The sequence below is a fragment of the Rhizophagus irregularis genome, chromosome 23, assembly GCF_026210795.1.
Source record: "Rhizophagus irregularis chromosome 23, complete sequence".
Classification (NCBI taxonomy): domain Eukaryota; kingdom Fungi; phylum Glomeromycota; class Glomeromycetes; order Glomerales; family Glomeraceae; genus Rhizophagus; species Rhizophagus irregularis.
In genome coordinates, this window is record NC_089451.1 from 401679 (window position 1) to 426363 (window position 24685).

At 28.9% G+C, this 24685-nt stretch overlaps 8 protein-coding genes across 9 annotated transcripts; 3 read left to right on the forward strand and 5 right to left on the reverse strand.

The window, feature by feature from the left end:
* Positions 1 to 1599: 1599 nt before the first annotated feature.
* On the reverse strand, positions 1600 to 2296 carry OCT59_015053 (uncharacterized protein). The gene is made up of 3 exons (XM_025320493.2): positions 2241 to 2296; positions 2044 to 2156; positions 1600 to 1949 (listed from the first exon to the last, which is right to left on the reverse strand). The coding sequence occupies exons 1-3, from the start codon at positions 2250 to 2252 to the stop codon at positions 1838 to 1840; spliced, it is 237 nt and encodes a 78-aa protein (XP_025171212.1). The 5' UTR covers positions 2253 to 2296; the 3' UTR covers positions 1600 to 1837.
* Positions 2297 to 2400: 104 nt separating this feature from the next.
* On the forward strand, positions 2401 to 3372 carry OCT59_015054 (40S ribosomal protein eS21). The gene is made up of 4 exons (XM_025320494.2): positions 2401 to 2522; positions 2606 to 2787; positions 2882 to 2891; positions 2985 to 3372. Exons 1-4 carry the CDS (start codon positions 2473 to 2475, stop codon positions 3004 to 3006), a joined length of 264 nt encoding a protein of 87 aa, XP_025171213.1. The 5' UTR covers positions 2401 to 2472; the 3' UTR covers positions 3007 to 3372.
* OCT59_015055 (uncharacterized protein) lies at positions 3107 to 3961 on the reverse strand. 2 transcript variants are annotated; one of them, XM_025320495.2, is made up of 3 exons: positions 3605 to 3961; positions 3397 to 3526; positions 3107 to 3309 (listed from the first exon to the last, which is right to left on the reverse strand). In XM_025320495.2, exons 1-2 carry the CDS (start codon positions 3933 to 3935, stop codon positions 3444 to 3446), a joined length of 414 nt encoding a protein of 137 aa, XP_025171214.1. In that variant the 5' UTR covers positions 3936 to 3961; the 3' UTR covers positions 3107 to 3309; positions 3397 to 3443. The 2 variants fall into 2 exon arrangements, with proteins under 2 accessions (XP_025171214.1, XP_066002582.1); XM_066139735.1 differs by having other exon boundaries at positions 3107 to 3516.
* A 492-nt stretch (positions 3962 to 4453) lies between these two features.
* On the forward strand, positions 4454 to 7109 carry OCT59_015056 (uncharacterized protein; the record flags this gene model as incomplete). The annotated part of the gene is made up of 7 exons (XM_066139736.1): positions 4454 to 4700; positions 4783 to 4949; positions 5013 to 5105; positions 5177 to 5588; positions 5674 to 6038; positions 6122 to 6787; positions 6852 to 7109. The coding sequence occupies 7 exons, from the start codon at positions 4454 to 4456 to the stop codon at positions 7107 to 7109; spliced, it is 2208 nt and encodes a 735-aa protein (XP_066002583.1).
* Positions 7110 to 7891: 782 nt separating this feature from the next.
* On the reverse strand, positions 7892 to 10336 carry OCT59_015057 (uncharacterized protein; the record flags this gene model as incomplete). Its single annotated transcript, XM_066139737.1, has 4 exons — positions 10277 to 10336; positions 9760 to 10205; positions 8533 to 9691; positions 7892 to 8322 (listed from the first exon to the last, which is right to left on the reverse strand). Exons 2-4 carry the CDS (start codon positions 10087 to 10089, stop codon positions 7892 to 7894), a joined length of 1920 nt encoding a protein of 639 aa, XP_066002584.1. The 5' UTR covers positions 10090 to 10205; positions 10277 to 10336.
* A 769-nt stretch (positions 10337 to 11105) lies between these two features.
* OCT59_015058 (uncharacterized protein) lies at positions 11106 to 12270 on the reverse strand (the record flags this gene model as incomplete). Its single annotated transcript, XM_066139738.1, has 2 exons — positions 11106 to 11512; positions 11775 to 12270. 2 exons carry the CDS (start codon positions 12268 to 12270, stop codon positions 11106 to 11108), a joined length of 903 nt encoding a protein of 300 aa, XP_066002585.1.
* Positions 12271 to 14365: 2095 nt separating this feature from the next.
* OCT59_015059 (uncharacterized protein) lies at positions 14366 to 14878 on the forward strand (the record flags this gene model as incomplete). Its single annotated transcript, XM_066139739.1, has 3 exons — positions 14366 to 14382; positions 14460 to 14525; positions 14734 to 14878. The coding sequence occupies 3 exons, from the start codon at positions 14366 to 14368 to the stop codon at positions 14876 to 14878; spliced, it is 228 nt and encodes a 75-aa protein (XP_066002586.1).
* Positions 14879 to 15296: 418 nt separating this feature from the next.
* Positions 15297 to 16195, reverse strand: OCT59_015060 (uncharacterized protein). Its single transcript, XM_025320497.2, has 3 exons — positions 15785 to 16195; positions 15665 to 15681; positions 15297 to 15594 (listed from the first exon to the last, which is right to left on the reverse strand). The coding sequence occupies exons 1-3, from the start codon at positions 16183 to 16185 to the stop codon at positions 15392 to 15394; spliced, it is 621 nt and encodes a 206-aa protein (XP_025171218.2). The 5' UTR covers positions 16186 to 16195; the 3' UTR covers positions 15297 to 15391.
* Positions 16196 to 24685: the final 8490 nt, after the last annotated feature.

The following is a 24685-nucleotide window of genomic DNA, read 5'->3' on the forward strand; positions in this document are numbered from 1 at the left end:
AAAATATTAAAAGAAATCAGCACAATGTACTCGAATAAGTCTGGATTTGGAAATTTCTTTTTTATCAATGATTAAGTTATTTTTTTTTTTTATATAATATGTAATATAATATTATTTTGATACTAAAAGGTAAAAAATGTATTGTAATATAATAATTCTCGTGTCACGCAACAAAGGCTACATTATTATTACTACTTTGCGTTAATTGAAAAAGATTTTTTTAGTGGGAAAAAAAAAAGGAAAATAAGGTTTTTTTCATCGTGACCGCCTGTCACTCGAACGCCTAATTGCTTTATTTCTTTCGGATGAATTAATTGTGTATGTTTGACGCTCATTCATCATTATATTGTTTCGTGCAACAGTGAGATATATTTTGACATCTCTTTAACGTATGTTACTGCGCCATTTAAGTAATTTATTTAGATTAATTACCCGGGGTTTCATTCTTTTTGGAACTTTTCTCGTTGATAGTCATGCAAAAAGAATTGTAACAATTACCGGCGTTTTGTTCCAATCTCCGATAATCATATGAAACGTTTTTTTATTGGAGATATCGACAGATCTATGCATAATAATCTTTCATAATGCGCAGCATTTTTTTTTTTGATTATAGATCGGGTTTGTTACATTCAAGTAAATAGTGTCAACCTTTGACTATTATTTATTTGTTTAATCCTCATTGTCTAACTTTATTACGATAAAATCATATGATACAGGAAATGTCTAAATTTACATTTAATAAGACTATAAAAATCAATTATCCAAAAACGGAGTTTGATTGAAATCTCACATGATTCAATTCAATGCTTCCTAAAATACTAAATTAATGAACTTATCAAACTTAACTCTTAGCATTTATATCTTAGTATTTTTAATATATGCTATACAATATATTATATATATATATAGTAAATATCTGATAGTAGTTTTAATTTTTTTAATTTAAAAAGTTTTATTATAATTAATTTTGATAAAAGTAAACTTTATATATTAAAATATTAAAATAATGTCATTTTACTAGCTTAAAGAGTATAATTTTCTGCAAATTATTAATCAACAATTTTTTATAAAATTATTTATTGCTTATCTAAATATGATCTACTTAATATATGATTGATTTGATTGTACATTTTGTACATTATAACTTTAAAATGCAAAAAAAGTTTAGAATAATTAATCATATATAGAATTAGATGATTTTATATAAACTAAACCATATAAAATAAGATGCTTATTAGTTAAAATAACTATAATTTGTTAATAAATTAAACAATATATTTTATTATAAATTTTATTATTAATAATGTAAAATATACTATTTAAATTTAATTTAATTAAAATCTTCCTATTGTTAACATTAAATACTAGTAAATAGTAGAAATTTATCAATTGATATTATAAGAAAGCATACAGTATAAATAATAGTATAAATAGTAATATTTTGATTATTAACTTTATTAATTATATTTATTTATACCTAATTTCTTAATTTGTTTAAAAATTTATAATAATTTCATACAATTTATATATTTAAATTTAATAATTAATATAATTAGGCTATTATGAAAATTTACTGGCTAATCTTTAAATATATCTATTTGGTTAATGCAAAATATTATATTTATTTTATATAAAGTATAATTAATTTACATTTTTTTTAGAATTAACATTTAAAGCTATTATGTTATTATTACTTAAAATTATTGCCTATGATTTATTTTTACATAAATTTTGTGGATTTGATTATTAACTACATTAAAAGATTATATGCACAATAACATTATCTCAAGTCTTAACAGGTTTTATTATCTAATATAATTAATATTTTTGTTTTTTTTTAAACATAAATCCCAACGGCCAAAAATAGAAATAATGTTCCAAATCCTAATAATAATGAAGCAGGAATAGCCGAGGAAATTTCTTGTATTAATGAAGTTTTTGCTTTTATTCTGTTATAATTATTATCAAGTAAAGATTGTTATTAAAGATTAAATATATGTAAACCCGATTTTGAAATCAATTTTAAAAATAATAAAAGGATACACAGAGAAAGTACTTGTTGTAATAAATCCTAATAACAATAATATAAACGCTAATATAGGAAATAAAATTTGTGGTATTGGTGCCTCGTAAGGTTTCGCTACTTGCCAATCCGCCTATATAGTAAAAGTACAAATAAGACATTAGCTGATTTAAAATGTAAAATGATATAAGGAAAAATTAAATGGAGAAATACTTACTAGACCTGACATTTTTAGTTGAAAATCGAAAAATGTATTAAAAAAAGAAAGAGATCAAAAAATTTAAAATAGCAAGAATTGTATATATCTTAGTTTTTGTGTGGCAGCTGGTGATTGGCCAAGGAATGTACATCATTTAAACACTTGAGAAAAATTGTACAACGTAACAGAAAAAAACTATTATTCCCCAAGTTTTTTTTTTATATCGTTATAATAAAAAAGTTTCTCAAAAATGCAAAACGATCAAGGTATCCAAGTTGATCTTTACAAGCCAAGAAAATGGTAAATTTTCGGTTAATATTTTTCTTTTTCTTGTCAACGAAAATTATTTTGACGTGTCTGAAAATAATCGGCTGATATTATAGTTCTGCCACAAATCGACTTATTACTGCAAAAGATCACGCATCAGTGCAAATTAATGTTGGAGATGTTGATGAAAAAGGTCATTTCATAAATAACAGCTTTAAACGATATGAATTATGTGGTTTCATTCGTAGTTCAGGAGAATCTGATGATTCTTTAAATCGTCTTGCTACATCGGATGGATGTAAGTAGATCAAGATTCTTCAAGTTGTATTATTTATGATTTTAATGAAAATATTAATTTAATTTTTTCTTTGGATTTTCCATTCATTCAAAAGATCTCAAAAAGTATGTACTCTCTTTTAATTTAATTTAAATAAGAATTTCTTTGTGTATTTTAAATAACATTATTAACATTACTCTATCTTATCTCTTTAAAAGTGTATGGTCTTCTCAACGCTAGAAAAATATATTTTCTCAGATTTGATTTCCCTTATAAAGTGATTTTGAAATCAAAATTATTTCTTTTAATCAATAAATAATAATTTATACACAAAATAAGTAATTTGAAAATATTTTTTTTATCGCGAATTATTCGAAATTTTATTTCGTAAATTAAGTAAAAGAAAAATATATATCGGAAATTTAAAGTTTTTGTATAATTTTCGCAATAAATATGCGTATAGTTTGCCAAAATCACCCGTTTTTTAATAACTATTATAGGGTATATATTAAAAAATTGATTTTGCTTTTCTATAATTAGTAACTATAAAAAATTAATTGCATTAGTCGCGTAAAAAAGAAAAATAAAATAAATTTGAATACATAAAACAAAGTTATCCTTTATAACAACTTAGAGTATTTGAATGAATTTCATTTTTTTCCTCTCTATTATGGCGATTAAATCGTAGTTTCTGTTGTTTCAATTTTTGCTTTAATAGTAATACGCGGGTAATAATACCATTTAACGAATCTTGACCATGCTATTTCGAAAAATAAATTAATATACAAATCAAAATAGTAACTTGCTCACGAAAAAACATGTTCTCCGTTCTACTTACCCCAGAAAGAGAACTTTCTTCCTAACCAACGTCCTAACCAAGGAAGTAAAAAAGCAACTAAAATTTGTTGCATTTGTTGAACAAGTTCTTCCCATTCTTCATCAAAATCAGATACATCGGATAAAGTGTCCTCGGCTTCTTCTTGACCTTGTTGTTGACCATTTATTTCTCGTGTTGCATTGTTATTTCCGTTAAATTGTTGTACCGATGGTCTTGTACCAAGACGCCTAGTTAAATTATTAAGGTAGCCTTCATCAATATAACCACTTTCGTCTGTTGTTGGTGCATGTGACTGTGAATTTGTTGGTATTTGTCTCACTACTTGAGCCATTTAAAAGCGAGAAGAACAAGTAAGGCGAGCAAAGAATAGTGGTATACATAATTGGTTTTGTCACACAGTGATGATAATGACGATCATATACTTTTCGAGATAAATCGAACCTGCACAAGTACGTGAGTGTTGGTCTTGATTGGCCGCGCGATTGAATCTTTAAGGCACGATATCTTTTTGGGGCTTTTAGTTCAAATGTTCCTATTTGGATATCAGGCCTATTAAATAAAACGCGTGAAAAAAATGACCGTTTATAGACATTTTGACAACGATGCCAAATGAACTTCCCACAAGTCCGAACCCTACTTTTTTCAAATGGCTTTTCATGTTATTATTAATCAAGTCAGAAATCAGGATTAACTCAACACGTGAAGAGATAATCTGCGTCACAATAAAATTGAATTCCCAAATTAAGAAATAATTATTTAATTTATTTACATTCAATATGTTGTACAGATCATGTATTCTGAATCTGTTGAATCTGTTTATATCCGTTTTACAGTATCTTACAGTATATAATGTCTTTTTCAAATTGTTTTATTAGAAGTTTCTGGCTGGGTAAAACGTTACAAACTGAAGAATTATCTAATATTATTACACGAAAAGAAGAAATTAGGACTGCTTTGAACAAATGGCAAAGTTGTTTAAATCTCCGTGTTAGACAGTTATTAGAAAATAATAGTTTGAACAAGTATTCGTTGGATTGTAATATTCCGATAGAAAAAGGTTTACTTAAAGAAAACGCGTTTATAGGGGTACGGAATAGTACGTGAATACTTTCATTACTATATGTTGATTTTTTTAAGACAATATTAAATATTACCTTTTACTCTTTTTTGTCAACTAGTTAATGTTCCTTATGATACTTTAGAAGCAGAACCTTTCACTGCAGCATCAAGTAAAATTAAAATCCTTGCGTATCAAATTTCACAATTTTTCGATTCTAATATTACATCAACGAATGATTTTTTTAAGTTGTATAATGATGAATTGGGGTGGTGTGGAAACAGTGACGTACGTTTCTTGTGATTTAATAAGTATTTTGATAAATGGACTAAAAGAGTTTTATTTTATTAGATATTTAGAAGATGTGTTGAACTGTATCTTGAAAAAGACTATTTATCAGTTATGTTAATAGTAATATCGAATTTGGAACGGTTATTGGGAGATGTAAGTTACTTTTGCCATTAAATTAACTTTTATTTTATTCTTTTAATTTTATTAAAGTTTGACTTTAATAGATAATTTATTCATTACATGATGATACATCTATTATACCTTTACTTATTCGTGATTTGCTTATTGCTCCATCTCTTGTTTTATTATTGGGAGAAGAGATGATTTTTTTCCTTAGATGTATCATTGGACCGCCAAATTCTATGAACCTAAGGAATGTACTTTGGCATGGTTTTATTAGCCCTCATGAATTTTTAAAAGTACCGGTCAAATGGTATTGCGCACTCATATTAATTATCACTATGAGTATTTGTAATATAGTAAGACACAAGGGCGTAATTGGCTTATTGAAGAAAAGAAATAATGTGAACTTTAAGAGATTTTATTATTTGACTGACAACGCTGACGATAGGAATGCTTATATTTCAACCGAGAAAAATTTTGATGAATTATATGAATGCGTAATGTACGGACATGGTTTGTTGAAGATGTTCATCATTTATTAATATATATTATAAGAAGTAATAAACTAACATATCTTCATTGATATCGCAAATAAAAGCATCCCCTCCACAATATCCTCATCATATGATTCTGGAATTTCTACTTTTTAAAAATTTTTTTGTAATCCCACGAACTTATCCAACCTGGTTGTGCTCATTCCGTTATTTATCTAATAATCAAGTTCTATTGTTTTTCGTCCTTGCGTTACCACTTCTTGAACATTGCCTAAGAAGAATTTATGTTTGTGTAAACAAAGATGTGCAAGAACATCGAATGTGTACAGTGGAAACTGGTGAATATTTTTTGACACTAGATATTATCTTAGGGGAAAAGGTTGCATGGGCCTTTTGTGGAATTAAAGAAGAGAAACAAGAAGAAGAGCAAATAAATGAAATTTATTCAGAACTCGGAGGTGGTATAATGGTATGTAGTGAACTAATACTTATTAATTTGAATTTACAAATTTTACTGTATAATCTAAGTTTTTTTCACTTGTAATAATGAAGGATTTACTTCTTGATCTATTTGTTCATGTTGATGGACCTAGGTTAAGAGATCGAGTAGCTCATGGAGAAGCAAATCATTTAATTGTTTCTCCTGAATTATTTAATCTATCTAGTCCCTTGTATAATTATTTTATAGGTCTTCTAATAGTATTATGGAATAAATACGAAACAAAGATATCATTGATTTATGAAGATGAAGATATAATCAACAAGGATTATAGCTTTATTCAAACTATAGATATTGAATCTTACGAAAAATGGATATCCAATTATCGTTCTAGATTTCATCCTATTTCTATGTTGTGGAAAGAAAGTGTTCAAGTAATTACAAATGTTTGGAAATGTTGGAATGTCTGTCAAGAGATGGTAAAAACTGGCAGGTTTATAATGGGTAATTGGGTTGAATTTCCTTGGATTACTATTGATGGTAGTTCAGAATATCATAGTTTATTTGAATATGGTTTTCTCAAAGATGTTGTGAAACTTGATAACATTTATTTAGTAGTACAGGAATGTTGTTCAAGACTTTATAAGTGTAAACTTGGGAAGGCAAAAAACAATAAAAAAGCCATATACTGGAATGAAATTAATTATACAAAAGATGATGCCAAAGTTATTAATTTTAGACGTGGTGTGATTAAGAAAGCTAATGCCGGTGTTGAAAAGGTAATTTATTTGTAAAATCTTTATTTTAAATTATTTTATCTAAATCATAATATTGATTATCCAGTTACATTCGATACTTACAACTCTACAATCATCAACTTCTTTATCATCACGTAAACGTAAGAATACACAAACATTATTTAATTTATTTCCGAGTATTTTTCAACAATTATATTATGCATTATTAACTCTTGAACAGACCAGAGATCAAAAATTAATGTTGGCAATATTAATATTTATTGAAAGATGGAACGGATTTTGTGTTGAAGGAAATTGGAAAAATATCAATAAAGCATTTGAAGAATTTATTAAAATCAGATAATATAACATTATGGAATTTTTATTAAATTATAGTTGTAATAAACGTTCAAAAAAGAAAAAATGTCAATTGAAACCAAAGAACTCCCCCAGCTACACCATCAAAAAAGCTCGGGTTTGGCCCGCATTACGGCGTTATGCACTAACACGTGAAAATAAACAGTGACGAATAAGGGCGTGACGAATAATTTTTACTTACTCGAAAAAAACTAAGTCCCTCAGATATATATAAACAGTGAACTCGGCCGGTGTGACGATGTGACGAATATTTTCACGGTCACGTGCCCGAGCTTTTTTGATGGGAAAATAAACCAAAATTAAGAATCACATGATTTGCTGATCAAGCCGTATACTATAAATTTGGAAGCTAGTCAGTCTAGCATGATGGAAGTCCCTTATGATGTTTATAGTTACACAAACTATTTATACAGTGTATACAATAATATATATATATGATTTACGATGGTCATATTACATCACATGAAGGACGCGCCTGTTTGCCATGAAATTTTACAAGAACGTTTCTTCCATACTACTCTAACGTAACAAGAAACTGATCTCTAATGATCTCTATTCTGGCGAAAGTTACCTTAGACGCGAATTTAGCCTATTGTATTATATATAATTTATATAATAACGTTAATATATATGTAACTGATTATGTAACTGTCATAAATGTATGTATAAAGGTTAATTTAAAAAAGAGCAATATCTTTATTATTGTTATTGTTATTTAATAAGGAAAAAATTTTATTACATTTCTAATTTATTTTACATTATTCACTATTACCAGTAATTTATATTGTTAATTGCTAGTGCTAATGCGGCAGATATATCTGTCTGTTCACAATCTGTCTCCTCCGTCCCTTCTTCCTCATCTTCAATAATTTCATTATCTAGATCATCCTGTGTAAGCATATCTGTTCCTTTTTCAATCCTTTTTAAAAATGCATTTACATTTTCATAGATACCGTTTTTATAAAAATTTTCACAATAAACACACCTCTTATCATAGCAAGCTGAATGATAACCATGGCCACAGACAAGTACTACACTATCATCATTCATTTGAAGTTTACAATAGTCACATAATCCTAGTTGTGGTGGATGTGATGTGCTGTATGCTGTTGGTAAATGGCGCAAATCTATTTCTTTTCCTAAGGTAGCTAGTTTATACCCCTTTAGTTTCTTTTTTTCCATTGCTATATACCGGAATACTATTGTTTTGATTGCAAAATATATTGTGAAAGTATTTTAACAGAAAAAGGCTTGTTTTATCTGATAGAAAATCGAGTTTAGATGGGCTATATGGATAATGACGAGTTTTACAATATGTATCTTTAAATATTGGATCATGGTCTGCTATTTGTTATTAAAAAAAAACATGTTAATTTTGAATTTTACAATTATTACATATTGGTATTTACCAATAACATAGGCCTGTTTTATAATGTTTTCAACGGTTGCATTTGATGATGTATTTGCTCTTATTCGACTATGAGCATTTTCAACATAATAATCATTAAAACATGATAGGTATTTTTCGATCGCATCAGCAAATGGATGATGGGTATCCTGCCAATAGAATAGATCTGATAAGAATACAAGAGGAGCTTTATTGTAATTTTTTCTTTTCCATCGTAATGCAAAGGTCCAGATGCGAAATACAGTTTCTACATATTTTTCAAATGAACCAGACCTAAATAAAATTGCATAAACATCAAGTGTAGCGGGAATTAAATTATCCAATAAATCAATTGCTGTTCGATATTCAACATCCTTGCATGTTGAATCAAATTTTTGCATAATTTTATTTTTAATTTTAAGCCAACCACTTCGTGCAAGTTCTAGAAGAAGGTTTATTCGCCATGGTTTAGGTTTTTTGGCTAGTTTTTTACGTTCACCAAATACAAAATGAAACATTTGTTCAAAAAAAGAATAATAAATTATCATAACATGTTCTCTACTATTAAGAGAAAGATGAAGTGGTCCTAACATTGGTATAAATGATTTAATTTCTTGTGGAATAGCAGATTGTAATCCTGACATATGCAAATGTGTTAATGCTTTTCTAATAAACAGTTGTCCAGGCCAATCTGCAACAATTGGTGCAACTTGGTTTTCTAAATGCTTTGTTTTTTTATTTATAGCTAAAATTATTTGTAATGCTTTTAAATAATCCTGCATTGAATGCAAATTCTGTTCTTTAAGACCAATTAATTGTAGCCCGTTCATTGACCTCTCTTCCTTTCGTTCTGCAATAGCATCATCATAAATATGAACTGTTAAAAGTTCAATACGATCAAAAGTATTAATACCTTGATGTTCTTGAAGATTTGTATATGAAACATCAAATATCCCAGTATATTTGTTGAGTAAATACCAACAAATCCTTGGAGCTTCAATATTATTTGGATTGTGAATAGATATACCATTAAATGTAAGTGGTACTGCAAGACATTCTACAACGGGTTTTGCGACACAAGTAGTGAAATGTTTTGCCACTGACGTTGATACTGTATCTGGCCTTCTTTTTTCATGAATAGCATGGTAATCATCTACATTGTAAATGTGTAAGCAATTCCCCTAATATTAAAAAAAAAGATTTAATTATTATATTTCTAAAACTCTTTTTATTAAAAATCAAAGCTTACCTTTTCTGAAAAATGATTCTCAATTTTAAGTGTATGGTTTGTTTGAATTTTTTTTTGAAAATCTGCAACTGTCTTACCACATGCTGAGAATCCGAGACTTGACATTGTATCAATAGCTTCCCAAGTAGCTCCTGATGCTGCTAGATATAACCCGACTTCTATTTTAAACTGGTTGACAAATTTGTTACGTAAACCAGCAATTATGTAACATAATGCTACAATTGATTTTTTAGCCTCCAATTTATTATGAGCTGATCGATCTCTTGGAATAATTGTATTTACCATTAAAGGAAAGAATCCTTTAAGTTCAGGATTTGCTTCTTCAATCATATGCTGAAATTGTGTTGGATCCAATTCCAAATTAGAAGACTCCCGACGTTGCTTATTATACAACACACTCGTTAGGGTTTTTACATTTGATGCAAATGTTGGATCATTTATTAAGGCTAAATAAATAAATTATTATAAAAATTAGATTATTTTTACATTATTTTTAGTTTAATGTCAAATATATTACCTCCTTCCCTAGTTTCTTCAATATGGTTAACTCTTTTCCTACTACTTTCTCTACTACATTCCTGGTTTTTTATTCTCTTTCGCTTATATTGCCCACGGTTAGGTTCCACTATACTACAATAATGTGAATGACAAAGTTGCTTTCCTACTTCAAGATAAGGATACATTTCTAGCATATTGTTCTCGCAACATTTCTGGTATGCAAGTTCTGTAATTAAGCGAAAGGAAATATTTTCATATACACAGTTTACTATTGAACATGGTCCAAAATTTTTTTTGCCTACGCCCACCATACTTGAAATAAACCTGTTTCAAAATGAGGACACGTGAGTATTTATATTTTGAGTTGATGGATCAAATTTGTGTACATTATTTTAGCCAATAACAATTCGCGTTGATTGTTTAAATTTATGCCAATCAGGGAGAACCTCCATCATGCTGAACAGACAGATATATCTGCCGCATTAGCACTAGCAATTAACAATATAAATTACTGGTAATAGTGAATAATGTAAAATAAATTAGAAATGTAATAAAATTTTTTCCTTATTAAATAACAATAACAATAATAAAGATATTGCTCTTTTTTAAATTAACCTTTATACATACATTTATGACAGTTACATAATCAGTTACATATATATTAACGTTATTATATAAATTATATATAATACAATAGGCTAAATTCGCGTCTAAGGTAACTTTCGCCAGAATAGAGATCATTAGAGATCAGTTTCTTGTTACGTTAGAGTAGTATGGAAGAAACGTTCTTGTAAAATTTCATGGCAAACAGGCGCGTCCTTCATGTGATGTAATATGACCATCGTAAATCATATATATATATTATTGTATACACTGTATAAATAGTTTGTGTAACTATAAACATCATAAGGGACTTCCATCATGCTTGTCTGTTCACAATCTGTCTCCTCCGTCCCTTCTTCCTCATCTTCAATAATTTCATTATCTAGATCATCCTGTGTAAGCATATCTGTTCCTTTTTCAATCCTTTTTAAAAATGCATTTACATTTTCATAGATACCGTTTTTATAAAAATTTTCACAATAAACACACCTCTTATCATAGCAAGCTGAATGATAACCATGGCCACAGACAAGTACTACACTATCATCATTCATTTGAAGTTTACAATAGTCACATAATCCTAGTTGTGGTGGATGTGATGTGCTGTATGCTGTTGGTAAATGGCGCAAATCTATTTCTTTTCCTAAGGTAGCTAGTTTATACCCCTTTAGTTTCTTTTTTTTCCATTGCTATATACCGGAATACTATTGTTTTGATTGCAAAATATATTGTGAAAGTATTTTAACAGAAAAAGGCTTGTTTTATCTGATAGAAAATCGAGTTTAGATGGGCTATATGGATAATGACGAGTTTTACAATATGTATCTTTAAATATTGGATCATGGTCTGCTATTTGTTATTAAAAAAAAACATGTTAATTTTGAATTTTACAATTATTACATATTGGTATTTACCAATAACATAGGCCTGTTTTATAATGTTTTCAACGGTTGCATTTGATGATGTATTTGCTCTTATTCGACTATGAGCATTTTCAACATAATAATCATTAAAACATGATAGGTATTTTTCGATCGCATCAGCAAATGGATGATGGGTATCCTGCCAATAGAATAGATCTGATAAGAATACAAGAGGAGCTTTATTGTAATTTTTTCTTTTCCATCGTAATGCAAAGGTCCAGATGCGAAATACAGTTTCTACATATTTTTCAAATGAACCAGACCTAAATAAAATTGCATAAACATCAAGTGTAGCGGGAATTAAATTATCCAATAAATCAATTGCTGTTCGATATTCAACATCCTTGCATGTTGAATCAAATTTTTGCATAATTTTATTTTTAATTTTAAGCCAACCACTTCGTGCAAGTTCTAGAAGAAGGTTTATTCGCCATGGTTTAGGTTTTTTGGCTAGTTTTTTACGTTCACCAAATACAAAATGAAACATTTGTTCAAAAAAAGAATAATAAATTATCATAACATGTTCTCTACTATTAAGAGAAAGATGAAGTGGTCCTAACATTGGTATAAATGATTTAATTTCTTGTGGAATAGCAGATTGTAATCCTGACATATGCAAATGTGTTAATGCTTTTCTAATAAACAGTTGTCCAGGCCAATCTGCAACAATTGGTGCAACTTGGTTTTCTAAATGCTTTGTTTTTTTATTTATAGCTAAAATTATTTGTAATGCTTTTAAATAATCCTGCATTGAATGCAAATTCTGTTCTTTAAGACCAATTAATTGTAGCCCGTTCATTGACCTCTCTTCCTTTCGTTCTGCAATAGCATCATCATAAATATGAACTGTTAAAAGTTCAATACGATCAAAAGTATTAATACCTTGATGTTCTTGAAGATTTGTATATGAAACATCAAATATCCCAGTATATTTGTTGAGTAAATACCAACAAATCCTTGGAGCTTCAATATTATTTGGATTGTGAATAGATATACCATTAAATGTAAGTGGTACTGCAAGACATTCTACAACGGGTTTTGCGACACAAGTAGTGAAATGTTTTGCCACTGACGTTGATACTGTATCTGGCCTTCTTTTTTCATGAATAGCATGGTAATCATCTACATTGTAAATGTGTAAGCAATTCCCCTAATATTAAAAAAAAAGATTTAATTATTATATTTCTAAAACTCTTTTTATTAAAAATCAAAGCTTACCTTTTCTGAAAAATGATTCTCAATTTTAAGTGTATGGTTTGTTTGAATTTTTTTTTGAAAATCTGCAACTGTCTTACCACATGCTGAGAATCCGAGACTTGACATTGTATCAATAGCTTCCCAAGTAGCTCCTGATGCTGCTAGATATAACCCGACTTCTATTTTAAACTGGTTGACAAATTTGTTACGTAAACCAGCAATTATGTAACATAATGCTACAATTGATTTTTTAGCCTCCAATTTATTATGAGCTGATCGATCTCTTGGAATAATTGTATTTACCATTAAAGGAAAGAATCCTTTAAGTTCAGGATTTGCTTCTTCAATCATATGCTGAAATTGTGTTGGATCCAATTCCAAATTAGAAGACTCCCGACGTTGCTTATTATACAACACACTCGTTAGGGTTTTTACATTTGATGCAAATGTTGGATCATTTATTAAGGCTAAATAAATAAATTATTATAAAAATTAGATTATTTTTACATTATTTTTAGTTTAATGTCAAATATATTACCTCCTTCCCTAGTTTCTTCAATATGGTTAACTCTTTTCCTACTACTTTCTCTACTACATTCCTGGTTTTTTATTCTCTTTCGCTTATATTGCCCACGGTTAGGTTCCACTATACTACAATAATGTGAATGACAAAGTTGCTTTCCTACTTCAAGATAAGGATACATTTCTAGCATATTGTTCTCGCAACATTTCTGGTATGCAAGTTCTGTAATTAAGCGAAAGGAAATATTTTCATATACACAGTTTACTATTGAACATGGTCCAAAATTTTTTTTGCCTACGCCCACCATACTTGAAATAAACCTGTTTCAAAATGAGGACACGTGAGTATTTATATTTTGAGTTGATGGATCAAATTTGTGTACATTATTTTAGCCAATAACAATTCGCGTTGATTGTTTAAATTTATGCCAATCAGGGAGAACCTCCATCATGCTAGTCAGTCTCATGAGACTTTTCATTTTAACTAGCAATGGACCTTTTTCAAACAGGTCAAGGCGAAACGTTTCAAACTCTTTCATGTACGAGAAAGAGCTTTGTCAAGTACAAAGATTTTTTGGAAATAATTAGCTTTCTTAAATTTTTAATAACATAATGGGAATATATTTAGCAATCGATCCAGAAGTGCCTTCGAACATATCACTGATATTAGATCCGAATCTGATGAATTTTTGGATTAGAAGTTGTTTTCAATAACGCATTTTACAAAGGTGAATTTCTGGACATGATTAAATTTTGACTATATTTCTCGAAACTATGCTTGATACTGATCAAATTCCAATTAATCAGTCACAACTACCAACATAGTCCATCGGCAAGGATTGTGACAGTCCGGCTTACAAAAAATGGCAACGACTTTAAGGTTTGAATATGTATTTGACTATATATATTTAGGAGAATTATTACAGGAAATAAATCTATTATTATTTCTTGTTAAAGAACTAGCCATTTCAAGATTAATATCGACCTGAATAAAAATGGTTATGGCGCTGAAAAAATTAATTTGTAAGAATGTTGAGTTGACATGTTATGTATATAAAAAGAGTAAATTTCTTTTGATGAAAAGAAAGTTTGAGCAACTTAAAAACAAGGGAACGGAGATAAAAGATGGGCTCGAGATATTTTTGAAATTTATAAATTTTTCGAATAAAGGCCAGAGTTCATATTATAATGAAGGTTATTTATAATTTCATGATATCCGACGTAACAACAGATTGTATACTAGTACGTTTGAAGCAGGAGTACAACAAACATTATTGCCATTTTATGTTAACGAAACGCTTAGGAGAAGGGAATGGCGTACGTTTGAATTAACAGGACTTCTAGGCCAAAATTATAGTCGCCCTTGTAGGCAATGATGTTTTATCAGCTGGCCTACTTACATGAGCCGAGTAATCCAATTATATTCTTGATACGACTCTTTAATAACTACGCGAAATGATTGCATGGTATCTTATGACAGGAATCTTATACAATTCTTAATTCCTTGAATTTCTCAAATGACTATATGTGAGTTTCCACAATATTGCATCTCGATTAATAATTCTTTCTAGTCATCGTGAATGTTAATTGCAAATGACATTTTATATTAAAAGAAATTTATGTGGCTATATCGTGCCATTTTATTTTATAATTAACTATCGAATCTAAGATACTACGCCCATAGTAATTTAAGTAAATGACAATAAATATTATTTTTATGCGTAATTTCAAAAGAAACAACTTATTATCAGAACTTTCTCTTTTTTTTCAATGTAAATGCTGATAAATTTTTATAAACGTCATAGCCGTTTAAAAAGCTATTTACTTTTTCACAATTTTATACTCTTATTAGGTAAGAGTTATATTTCAAATGTAAATTTTTATTAAAATTAAACACACAACTTAATTAACTTCTCTAATAATTTTTTTTGTAAAGGATCACTTAATACAAAAAGTCCTTTTGTAGTAATTATACGATGAGTTGGCATAGGTTGATATGTTCCTTGAATAATTTGTCCATCTTTAACTTGAACCATACCAAAAATATCCTCAGGATATGGAATACGACCCCATACCGCTGGATCTCTTGCATCTATTATTCAAGGGGTTAGAGTATATATATATACATATATATTCTTTGTAAAATCAAATGATTGAAATACCTGCTACATGAAGCCATCTTTAAATTATCGGATTAAAATCAAAAGAATGTCATTTGTTAACCATCTTAAAAAGAAATCGTCATTAATTTGTTTTTCTCTACTCTCTATACTATAACTTACCCGTTTTGATAATATTTAGCCAATGCTTGTAATTGTGGATCGGAATCACCAACATTTTCGGTAATAACTTGCTGAAGAAATTGGGTAAACTTTTTATTTTCAATAAAATTTTGTGTTGTAATTTTAGGAGTATTATTATCATCAATTTCTGAATCAAAGGGAATTCTACCTATAACAGCTATATCAGCATGCTTATTAACTTTATCATTATCAGAAAGAAATGACAGCATATAATTAGTAGTATCGATCGTTGGATGATAATAAAGTCCTTTATAATTTTTATCTTCAATAAATGTTTTAGTCCTTATTGAACGATGTAACACCAATAAATTTAAGTGAATACGACCAACTCTAGATGATGCTAATGATTTTTTTGTTAAATGATTAATTATCCCTCTCATTTTTATTTTATGAGATATTAGAGATCCAGATCATATATATATATTTGCAAACTAAACTACTACTGATTGGTCCATCACACATGATTTCCTAAACATCGATCGCTGATATGATGTCAACAAATCTATTAAGTCTATATTATTACCTTGATAAATTTTTGGAGTACAAAAAATTGAATACTTTTTCTATGGTAAATAATGCATAAACACAAAGTCGCAGCTTCGTGAACAAGAAAAGAGTTAGGATTAGAAAGAAATAAATCCACGATTAAAACATGATTCAAAAAGGTGTGAATAGGCAGTATTAATATAAAATTCGCTAATATTTAGATATTTACAAATGAACTAGAAAGAAAATCCTTCTTCAAAAAGAGATATTAATAATCAATTTTTTGTAGTTAGTTTTATTAAAATAGTAGGTATGAGCAGGAGAACAACTTTCACTTATTAAAAAGAGAAAGTTAAGTTTAACGATAAAATAAGTCAACAGAACCATATAAAGATACCGCAGCATAATATTATTATGTTTTACATATCTGATATGACTAGGAATTCGGCCATAATATCTAAAAAAACAATACCTCTAGTAGTTATTCTACACAAAGTTAGTCCAGATTTCACCTTTGAAGGATAAAATAAAATAAATCTAAAAAACAATAAGTTCGCAACGAAAAACTTCCCGTTTTTAAATTTTAGCTATTCTACAAAACAATCAGAAAGATAATGTAAATCCATAGCAAGTATGAATGATCCTCTACAGTCAAGTAGACATGCGTTTGATGCTTGGCCAATCACCAAAATATATTCAGGTATAACTGAAAAGTTCGCCCATTTTACTACAGATCCTTGGCAGCCATTGAATGGAAGTTGGCCTTCCTCCATCCAATGCGGTGAAGCTGTCTTGCCTAACTAAAATCACTACAATCCAGCGCAACTTCATGTACCTTAATCTTGACCCATTTCATATGTTTTCAATATACATAGACGGGGTCAAGTTTCAATCATCACACGGGCAGTGTTGGAAATTTAGTTTTTGTCCGCAAACCTATGAAGTCATATCTGATATGCGCTCTTATAAATATCGCGCCTATCTACATTCAATCAATCACATGCGCGGAAATTTAAAAATAATGTCGCTGCACCAACTCCACGGATCCATTTTTATAAGGATAAAATTATGGATCGTTACTGATTTTATTTTTATCAACGTCTAAAAAAAATGGAAAGGCGGGGTTAACCAAAATATAATCAAGAAAATTTGCACACAGTTTATCAATCTAGGTATTATAGAACGAGACCACGAATCAGCGATTCAAGCTTCTATAGAACGTTCTGTTACAATATTTTCACAATTAAAAATGGTTTACCCACCTGCCAATTTTTTAAAATGTTATTCACTTCGTTGAGTTTAACCTTTAACGTAATTTCGCGTTATACCTGTGCAAGAATGGACTTGTGGCAAAGTTTACACGTATTATTTAACCCGTAACATATCAAGAAAGACCTAAACAATATTCAAAATAATTGTCTCGATTCTAAGCCGTGTATTAATATAAGCTCGCTGTGTTTAAAATATTTTCGTGTACTTCCGTTTTTGGGCGCGGTTATGCACGAGCACGTGATATTTATAGTACAGTCTAACCTCGATATACCGATATTCGATATACCGATATACTATTAAAAACTTAATATACCGATAAAATTTTATTTTCCCACTATATGTGAGGACATAAATATCGGTATAACTTTGATATAACGATATTTCCTAAAAAATTTCATATATGTCCCGACATATCGTTATATAAAGGTTTGACTGTAAATATGCAGTGAGCCAGTGACTAATGATGGTAAAAAATATGGACTAATTTTCTGATTCAAAGATGGCTTCCGCGGCCTGACATGTAATCAGCAAGTTTTTCTTTTAGAACCGAAATGGAGATGCGTAAACTTAGTGACGTAACGTAACAGACAGACTAGGACGTAACTCTAAGCATAAGTTTACACCAGCATAAAGACTTTTATAAATTTTAAATATACTGTAAAATCTAAAATTTTTTGTATTCATGTCATTAAGATATAACCGTCAAGAGGATCCTTTTATTATATATATACATTTATTCAGTTAATAATACCTTTTTTTTTGTTTTGATAAGCTTATTATACCTTCAATCAATTTAATCTATCTAATAATCATATTTCTCTAAATTTATTATCATCAAGTGATTCATTATTATAAATTTGTATATGACATAGTAACCGGTAACTTACGTTTTTTTATTAATAAATTATATAATTTCTTTTCATCTTTATCAGTTGCACTGATTTTGCTCAGTTAAGATTCCGAGGAAATAACCTTTAGTCCACTAATCACTGTTCCATATTTTTCAAATTCACTAACGTTAGAATTTAGAAACGTTTCTGTTAAAAAAATAAATTGTTTCACAGAGAGACTCCCCGTATCCAAATGAAATGGCATAATGACGTAACTGGAAAAAAAAAGAGATAAATGCGGCGCAGCATTAGATGCACGATTAGATATTACAGTCATAACGTTCCAGGTTAGTAAAATCCATTCTTAAGGAATCTATAAATATTAGTTGTCAGCATTGTAAAATCAGTTTAAATTATTATAGCATGTTATGTCTATGTTTTTATTGGTTAATTTTATAAACCGAATAATTCGTATAAAATATAAATATCATCTAGCGAACTCACTAATATTCAGATAAATATATGTGATCAATTCGCATCAACAAAATTGTCCATAACTACTATATTATTCCTAAAAATTCGATAAATTTTAAGTCATGTGGTAAGTGGGTATGAGACGTTTCTAACATTTCTTTTTACTTTTTTGTAGGGACCTATTGAAATTAACCTGAAAGTATTAACATCGGTTATGCCATGTAACGTTGGGGTGCGCTGTTAACTATGTAAATCAAAACTATATCAATTCGCCTAAGATTTTATATAGTTAATATTTTAGAGTCTAAATTTGATAGACGAAATTTTAATAATAAATTACTATAAAAAACACCACATTTTTTTTTAGATGCACAGATCGAACAATTTCTTCTTTCTCAAATATTTTCACATTTATTAGCTTCTTCAAACTATCTTTACAAAATTATGAAGCTATTTTTTACATTTACTGGTAAATTATTTTTCAATTGAAATTTTAAGTAGTTTTTCTTTTTTGAGGTCTGATTTTTTTTAGGTATTTTATTATTAACACACAAAATGGCCTCGTAACTCTAATAAAGTCATGTTCTTAATCTTAATATGCTTTTTTTCTCAAAGTACAGAATAGTTAAAGCCACACATCTAATTGGATGTGAATATAATACAATGTGTACTTGCAAATCATATAAACATCGTTTTCAAATAAAGGAACAAAACAGTCAAAACTCTGTTTGTCGCCAGATAAAATTTCAAAAGAAAATTTGGCAAGTTAAAGGAAGTGCAAAAACAAAGAAATGAGTCACTTCAGAAAATACAGCCTCAGCTATTTGGACCTGATATCACTTCAATTCTTATGCTTTGCTAAATTAAAAAAAAATTATATTTAAATTAACATTATTAAATTTAATTTATATATATTTATATTTATATATTTGCATTGATAAATTCATTATTGTAACATTAAAATTTTTAACTTATTGTTATTATTATAAAAAATCCTTAATTAATAATTTTTATTATATAACTTGATATAGTTTTGATTTACATAGTTAATAGTGCACCCCAATGTAACGTGACGTTCGATTTTAGTTATTAGCAAGTGTATTAGGATTAAATTGACGCATTAGTCATTAGCGTTAACATTTATTTTCATGTAGAAAAATTTCTGCATTTCTATAATTTCTGTATTTTTAAAACTGATTATTATGCAGATAATAGTGAGAATGAAATAAATGTATTCATTAGGTCAAATAGTATTTTGAATAAAATTTAATTTTTAACACTAATATATGCTGCTTGAGAGTTAAATTGTTTATTGATTCTATTTCTGAATATAATAAAGGAATTTAATGCTAATTTGGAACATTTTGTACCTTCATTTTTGAAAAATATGAATTGACTGAATATTATTTCTGCCCCTTTTACATTAATTAAATCGCGTCATAGAATATTAATTTCTGATAAAATTTTTTATATGATTTTATGATTTTCTGAATATCATGCATATTGGAAATATTGGAAGCTACGCTACATGCTAAGTAGGAATGCCAAAAGTTCAGTTATAACTGATCATAACTAGTTTTTACCAGTTTAGTTGCAGTTCGGTTTTAACCTAAGACCAATCGGTTAACCATCAGTTTTATATATAAAGAAACTGACAAAAAAACTGATATATATTCCAAAAGAAAAAAATGGTTCTATTTATTGATTTTATTGAGAATACTATTAAAAATTATGAATTTGATGTTTATATATATAGCATTCTTATTTTTGAAATAATAAAAATTTTATCTTTTACACGTCGATCATGTAATTTTTTCATTCCACTGAAAGAATTACAAAATTGACATTATTATTGTAAAAAAAGTTATAACTTTAAGGAACATTGTCAAATATAGTTATAATCAACACTTTCTGACACTAGTTCATTCAATTTTGCAATAGTTTTGCGATCAGTTTTGCAATTCGATTTTATCAGTCAGTTTTGCAGTCAGTTGAGTTTCAGCTGAAAACTGCAGTTTTAAAACTGAAACTGAATCAAACTGACCATTAACATCCCTAGTGCTAAGGAGCCGAGTTGTAATACAAATTTGGCTGGTTACTTTTTAGGCAATATCGCCAATTTGTATAATAACGTAACCTTAAATGGCAAGTATATGTTGATCAAACTTGTGATATTAATATTTGACAATACAAATTTATTATTCAATATACTCAGAACATTATTATATAACACTTAAAAAAAAAATCTGGGCAAATCAGCTCAAAAGCTATTTAAGAGATAATTAATTTGTAAAACCAGTTTTCCAAAATTTATTAGTAGTTTTCACTGGTTTGGAAATAGATCACGAATTAAAATATATTTAAAATATATTTAATTTTCTTATTTTATACTTAAAATATACTGAAAATTGAATTTTCGCAAAATTTGAATTAAATTGTATTTAATATATACTTAAAATATATTTAATTTACATTTAAATTTTGCCCATTTCAGTATATTTTAAGGATATTTAAAATAAGAATATTTTAAATATATTATTATATATTTAAATTATATTTAAATGATATTTAATTTTTGCTTATTTCAGTATATTTTAAGTATAAAATAAAATTTTAAGTTTATTTTAAGTATATTTTAGCAAAAATATTTTTTATAGGGAAGGGGAAATAACTGTATATTCAGCTATTAACATATTTTATTTTATTTTCAATTTTCAATGATTTTGCAAATTCTAAGCTCTTTTTTGTGACATCATATCACTTAAAGGAATACTGACTACTACAGCTTGACTCATTTAAATTTGCATAGCTTTATCAAACATTGGAAATAAAACAAAATGTTTATGAAACATTTGAGATATTGTAGTATTTGTAAGAACTGTAAGCCATTTACTTCGATTTTGCCAAATTTTAGCAATAATTGACCAATCGATATTGTATTCAGGGTATTTTGTATTAATGTATAAAACAACATCAGCCTGCTTTATATTTGGATTAACTTGTATATATTCATATATTTCTTTTTCATATCAAAACTAATAGGAGTGCATGTTTTTTTTGATAGCATTTTAATAAAAAAAAAAAAATAGGAAACCTATGGGAAAACCAGATACATTTATATATTAAGGATTTGTATTATTAGTCCCGTAAATTACACAAATTTTATTGTCTATGTTTATGATTTATATTACTTGATTTAGATTGTAAATTCACGATTTTTACTATTATTTAAACAAATTGATATAATTGAATATAATTAGTCAGTGATTATAAAGGAGAAAATTATTATATATTTATTATTCTATTAGGCCAACAATTTGGTATGATAGTGATTATAAAACAATTATGACTATAAAGGAGTACAGTTAACTCTTATTATAACGAACTCTAAGTTTTAGACCTCAACTTTGCTATAAGTCTATAGTGAAGATTTTATGAGATTTGATTGGTTAATTCGTTATAATAAGGGGAAATTTATTATAGTTGTCTGAAAAATTCACTATATCAAGAGTTCACTATATCAAGGTTTGACTGTATTTTTTATATTAAAAGAACTGGGACTAATATGTAGTGTGATTAAAGAGAAGGTGTGATTCTATAAAAGATGGCTATATAAGAAGACGACTGTATATCAAATTTATCAAATTTATCAAATAAATCAGAAAAATCAAGAAAATCAAAAAAATTAAATGCCACATTTCTTACTTTAACAATATTATTTCATGTAATTATTTGTAATCAACTTAAGATTCTTCTAATAAGTTAAACTTTAATTAATCTAGCCGTTTATGACTAAATAATATAATTATATTATTTAGTCATAAACGCGCAGATAGGTTATTTAAGTAGGTAACGGTCTAACAATAGGTAGGTAACAGTTTAAATAAATGTTGCCTACCTATTGTTAGACTGTTACGTACTTATGACTAAATAATCTAAATAATCTAAATAATCGAAATATACCTATTTTATTTAGTTCTATGCGTCAATAATCATTTTCAATATAATTTAAGCATATTATTCTATTATTGATTGGTTGTTAATTCTAAGGTTTGGAGGTCCGGTACTGTCTGCAATTGTTTGGATCCCAAGTTTTATGATGAAGTTTTTACCATTCTGTGTCTCTTTGGTTATCTGTTAAGGATTCGAGAGTGCTTTCCTTCTCCACCTATTTTGTTATCCATCAAAATGCTAAAATATAGTAAATAAATATCATGTCGGGTGGCGCAGTAGATCTGCGATTAATTTTGGCTGACACTATGCCTTAATTTCGGCCGATCTTTTGGGCATGTGATTTGAGGATCCAGCCTGGCGCCATGACAGCGACCTGATAGCGACCTGGTAGTTACCGTAGAACTGTCATAGAACTGTCGTGGAACTGGTAGCTATTCCGTCGCCGCATGCCGAATTATTATTCCCAAACATCTGGCCAAAATTGTGGAATAGTGCTGGCCGGTACTGCGCCTTACTGCGCCATAGTCACGCGATACTGTTCCGACGACAGAACACCCTCACATAGTTCACGGCTGACCGACGGGGGATGTTAGGAAAGTTTCTGGAACCCAATATATATGCATCTGTGCCACATATTTTTTGTATCCATATATTTCCGAAATCTTCCTAACACTCTCGAGCTCCAGTCTGGTGGACAGTTGGTTAGTAGAGAATTGGAGGTGCAATATGTATTATCTTGGCCTGACCCATTTGATTACCAAAAGTGCGCCATCATGCAACCTAATTATTGTCAAGGTACATGTACGTTCACATTTCATGTCCAAGGGGTTGATGTATGCGATATGTATTATTGTGGCTGGCTCATCTATACCATACCCAGTACATACTAGTGGTAGGGTAGTCTTCTTCCATTATTTTATATAAAGATGAAGGAAGATATACCTTCGAATACTGGCATGGATGACATCCCAAGTACGATACTAGTGATAGGGGTAGGCATCTTCCAATATTTATATAATAGTTTACGAAGTTACCTACCCTGGATGACATACCCGAGTACATATCTAGGAGGATAAGTCTTCTGCCAATATTTTTGCGCACTTGCCTACCCTAGCTGTCATATATACCGGAGCACATACTAGTGTTAGGGTAGTCTTCTGCCAATATTTTATATAATGATTACGCAGAAGACTACCCTAGAAAGAATGTATTTATTTGTGTCTCCGAAGTGTCCAAGAGGGGCCAGCCAACTTCATATCTCTTTTTGGTATACCTCTATATTACGCGGAGGCTATACCATATCCGAGTACATATCTAGGAAGATGGGGGCTTCTTCCAATATTTTATATAATAATTCTGAAGTTACCCCCATCTAAAAGTATATACCTGTTTCTCTTTTATTTACGATTTGCTTACTGGGTTGCTATACGCCTCTTTTTACATCCTCCGGAAAAAATAAATTAAACATTTCCGAATTTTATAGAGATAGTATAACTTGTCGAACTAACATCATGCATACACCAACTATTTCCAACCAAACTGATCGCACCGGAACCACCCCAGCCTTCCGCTACGACGGCGCCGGCCTTTTTGCTGGTATCCCATCACGTAATGATATTGTGGTAGAATTCGATAATGGGATGACCACTATACTTTAACAAAGCCTATCCGGCAAGCAACCCATACATTTCATGCCTACTGAAGTTAGTGATGATATCGAGGGGTATTCCTCCTATATCTTGCGTATCACTGGTTCTTTGATTAATGGGCAAAAGGTGGTCGTGAATATCACAGGCATCCGACCATTCTTCGATGTTGAAGTACCTGAAAACCATTCCCCCTCTTCACTTAAGACCATATTAGC

Bases quoted from the DNA above. Each gene is read 5' to 3' on its own strand.
- OCT59_015053 (XM_025320493.2), bottom strand. The intron at 1,950-2,043 runs GTATCCTTTTAT...TAATTATAACAG, and splicing joins ACAACAAGTACTTTCTCTGT to AATAAAAGCAAAAACTTCAT.
- OCT59_015055 (XM_066139735.1), bottom strand. From the start codon at position 3,935: ATGGCTCAAGTAGTGAGACAAATACCAACAAATTCACAGTCACATGCA. The intron at 3,517-3,604 runs GTAAGTAGAACG...AGCATGGTCAAG, and splicing joins AAGAAAGTTCTCTTTCTGGG to ATTCGTTAAATGGTATTATT.
- OCT59_015060 (XM_025320497.2), bottom strand. From the start codon at position 16,185: ATGAGAGGGATAATTAATCATTTAACAAAAAAATCATTAGCATCATCT.
- OCT59_015054 (XM_025320494.2), top strand. From the start codon at position 2,473: ATGCAAAACGATCAAGGTATCCAAGTTGATCTTTACAAGCCAAGAAAA. The intron at 2,523-2,605 runs GTAAATTTTCGG...CTGATATTATAG, and splicing joins CTTTACAAGCCAAGAAAATG to TTCTGCCACAAATCGACTTA.